We start from the raw sequence: 3,540 nt of genomic DNA on the forward strand, positions 1-3,540 counted from the left end.
ACACACACACACACACACACACACACACACACACACACACACATATATATATATATGTTCTAAAAGTAATTTATACGTACTTTTTATAGTACTACACTTTGAACTGTTTTGATGAGAAAGTTTTAAAATGAGCAGTGGGTATGATTAATTATATTGAAGTGTATTGTATTTTAAGAAATGTGTTTTTACAGAGAGACAAGACATTGACCAGGAGACAATTAAGACTACAACATTTAATTACAAAGAATAAAGCCATACAAATGCCTTCAGCTAGACCAAAGTAGGCACCTTTATTAGTCTCAGGATATTTTGGTCCATAGGTATTTACACAATTAGATAAGAAAAAGTAGCCCTGATCTCTTTAAAAAAAAAAGTCCATTAAAATCAGTTTTAAATAAAATTAATTTTCCTTCAGTATTGCTACTATAAGGTTTACAGTTTAATGTAATTAATAACTATTAATATGACAAAAACAGAAAACTAAATTAAATAAGCTTTTAATACTATGAAGTTTTAAAAAGGAAGACGTTTGTTGCCAAATAAATAATGCTGTATTTTCAATTTAAAATGTTACACAATTTGCACGAAACATTGCATTTAAAAAAATGTTTTTAGGATAACACGCGTTACTTTAAATAACACTTGAAATGTTTAATTGTGGGAAACAATTTAATTAAGACAGAAGGACTGGTGGGATCAAACCCAGGACTCTGGAATCCGCCCAGTTTGTGGATTTATCTACAGTCTAGCTGGGCTGAATTCTGATTGTTTTTTTTTATTGCCAACTGAAAAAAAAAACTATTTTAATTACTTTTTTGTTTTTGATTCATGGTGAAATGTGTTGACAGCAACGCTAAAGCCACCAGTGTTAGAGGGTTAAATTCAGCTGCGCCTCTCTTCCTGACATTACGGTTGTTGCGTCAACATGCGCAGCTGTCGCAGCAGCAGACAGACGACTTGTGATTTCATGGCGATCGTACAGACTTTCATCACTTTTGCTTCCTATTTTTGGTGTCTCGAACCGTACGAGAATCTGATTTAGAACTACTTTAGCAAAACWTGCCGACAAGGATGAGAATGCGTCCGGCTTTGTGGGCTGTAGTGTTAGCATTGTAGCTGCGATGCAGTCGCCGTTAGCCTGGACACAAACAGACAGAAAAGAGGTMTCCACCGGCGGGTTTTACATCTGATCGCACAGTCTCTGTTAGTTTCTCTGGAATGCATCTGTCTAAGAAATGTTCCGTCTTCAAAGTGGTGCTGAGTGCCCTGCTGATAGTGGCGCTGCTGCAGCTCATCTACCTGTCCTTCCTGTCCAAGTTTCACGGTAAGCAGCAGCGGTACCGCTACTCGGAGCTCTTTGGARGCTCTGCGGCCAAGAAAAATGTCCAGTCCGAGAAAAACACACGCAAAGAGCGGCTGAGGTACTCCCTGTCCACCGGAGGGATCTTCGACAGCAGCGGCCAGTACCGGGTGTACAAAAACCTGATCAAAAGTGATTTCACCACAAATCAGAGAGCAGGTCCAGACKCTAGTGGACTGACTTTAGCCACGCATACTACTATCAACAACCTGCATCACCTGGAGCATCTACTGGAAAGGTGGCAGAACCCTCTGTCCGTGGCTATATTTGCACATGGGGAAGATGTTAAATTCGCYACAGCTCTGGTTTATGCACTCAGCTTCTTCTGCCCTCAGATCCAAGCCCTGGCCGACTTTCATTTGGTCTGCCTGTCAGGAGAGACGGCCAGTTTCCCCGAGCAGGACCGTGAGCACTTTGCAGGACTCGAGGACTGCGCCTCCGTGTTCGCCAGACTGGAAACCCACCGAGACAAGTACAAAAACTACGCCATCAATGGGAACATCTCCTACCCGAACAACCTTCTCCGCAACGTCGCCCGCAGCGGCACGGAGTCCTCCTACGTCCTGGTCCTCGACATCGACATGATGCCGAGTGCCGACCTGCCCCAGCAGTTCCTCGCCCTGATCGCCGGGCGTGAGCCAGCCAGCGACGAGGTGTTCATCTTGCCAGCTTTCGAGATCCGCCACGCCAGGAAGGTCCCCGCCACCAAGGCCCAGCTGGTGCAGCTTTACCAGGTCGGGGAGGTCCGCCCGTTCTACGAAGAGCTGTGTCCCCGGTGTCAAGCCCCCACCAACTACTCGCAGTGGGTCAACAGTCACGTTAGGGAGACGGGCACTCTGGAGGTTGCCTACACCCTCAACTGGGTTGACCCCTGGGAGCCATTCTACATCGGCCCTCGCACTGTACCCCTCTACGACGAGAACTTCAAGCAGTACGGCTTCAATCGGATTAGCCAGGTTGGTAACGTTCAAGTGTGAGGTGCCAAGTTCTTTCTTATAACTGCGCACCATGGTGGTTTAGTGGTTAGCACTGTTACGTCACACTTAAAAGGTCCTGGGTTCAATTCCTAAGTTGGGCTTGCTTTGAATGTTCTCGTGTTTGTGCGGGTGTAACCTGTTCCATCTCCCTCCAGGCCTGTGAGCTCCATGTGGCTGGATACAGGTTCTCCGTCCTGAGCTCTGGTTTCGTCGTGCACCTGGGCTTCAAGCTCCAAGGAGAGTTCCACGCCAAGAAAGAGGAGGAGAACAAACAGAACCGACTTCTGTTTCGCAGCTTCAAAGAGGGCCTAAAGACCAAGTACCCATCCTCTACTCGACGATGCTGAACAAAGAGGAGACAAAGTTTTTCTACTCGACTTTCAAAGYCAGCACGGCTTAAGTTTTCTGATTATTAGACGCACAAAAAAAACTTGTTTAGAAACTGGTGTGAACTGCGAAGTGGAAACGTTTTGTTCCAACTTTTTAAAAAATATTTTTCAAAMGAACAAACACTAACTGGATCGTGTTTGATCAGAGTTTAAGCATTTAAGCTATGCTTTCTAATTTATTATCATGAATTTGTCTGGAAAAAACAGACACGACAGAGGGAATTTGAGTAAGTCTGATAACGTTAAAGAAAAGAAATCTTTTATACTTCAAGTCASCTGACTGAGGGGTGCCTTCTTCCTTATCGACACCATGGATAAGGAAGGTGCCTGTCCACGCTACATTTTTATGGGAACACAAAAAACTTTTACCAAGACCTGGTGACATTTTTTGAGATTCCCGTCAAACATCGGGAAAAAAAATTACTTAAGCTGTTATCTTATGAAGGCGTCAATGTTTCTGAGATATGTTTCTACATTTACCTGTAAATGTGTTGTCAAACGCAACATGATGAGAACATAAGGACACAAACCTAAAATAATCACCCAAGTCATATTTTTGTCAGGAATTTCAAAAAAATATATGATAATTTATTTGTTTTCCTGACAAACTTAAAAAAATAATATGTGTTTATGTCCTGATGCATCTCAGTAATCCAGGTAAAAAAAAATCAAAAAGAAAAAAAATTGTGTAGGTCTTCTGGACGGGTTCTTCTCTAATGAAACGTTTCGTCTCTCCTCCAAGAGAAATGCCTGAAACTCTCAGACTGAAGAAGTCTCTTGGAGGAGAGACGAAACGTTTCATTAGAGAAGAACC

The 3,540-nt window shown here is 43.2% G+C and overlaps 1 protein-coding gene across 1 annotated transcript; it reads left to right on the top strand.

The window, feature by feature from the left end:
* Positions 1-933: 933 nt before the first annotated feature.
* Positions 934-3,166, top strand: b4gat1 (beta-1,4-glucuronyltransferase 1). The gene is made up of 2 exons (XM_014026047.1): positions 934-2,316; positions 2,493-3,166. The coding sequence occupies exons 1-2, from the start codon at positions 1,219-1,221 to the stop codon at positions 2,682-2,684; spliced, it is 1,290 nt and encodes a 429-aa protein (XP_013881501.1). The 5' UTR covers positions 934-1,218; the 3' UTR covers positions 2,685-3,166.
* Positions 3,167-3,540: the final 374 nt, after the last annotated feature.

The sequence above is a fragment of the Austrofundulus limnaeus genome, unplaced genomic scaffold (genome assembly GCF_001266775.1).
Source record: "Austrofundulus limnaeus strain Quisiro unplaced genomic scaffold, Austrofundulus_limnaeus-1.0 Scaffold522, whole genome shotgun sequence".
NCBI lineage: Eukaryota > Metazoa > Chordata > Actinopteri > Cyprinodontiformes > Rivulidae > Austrofundulus > Austrofundulus limnaeus.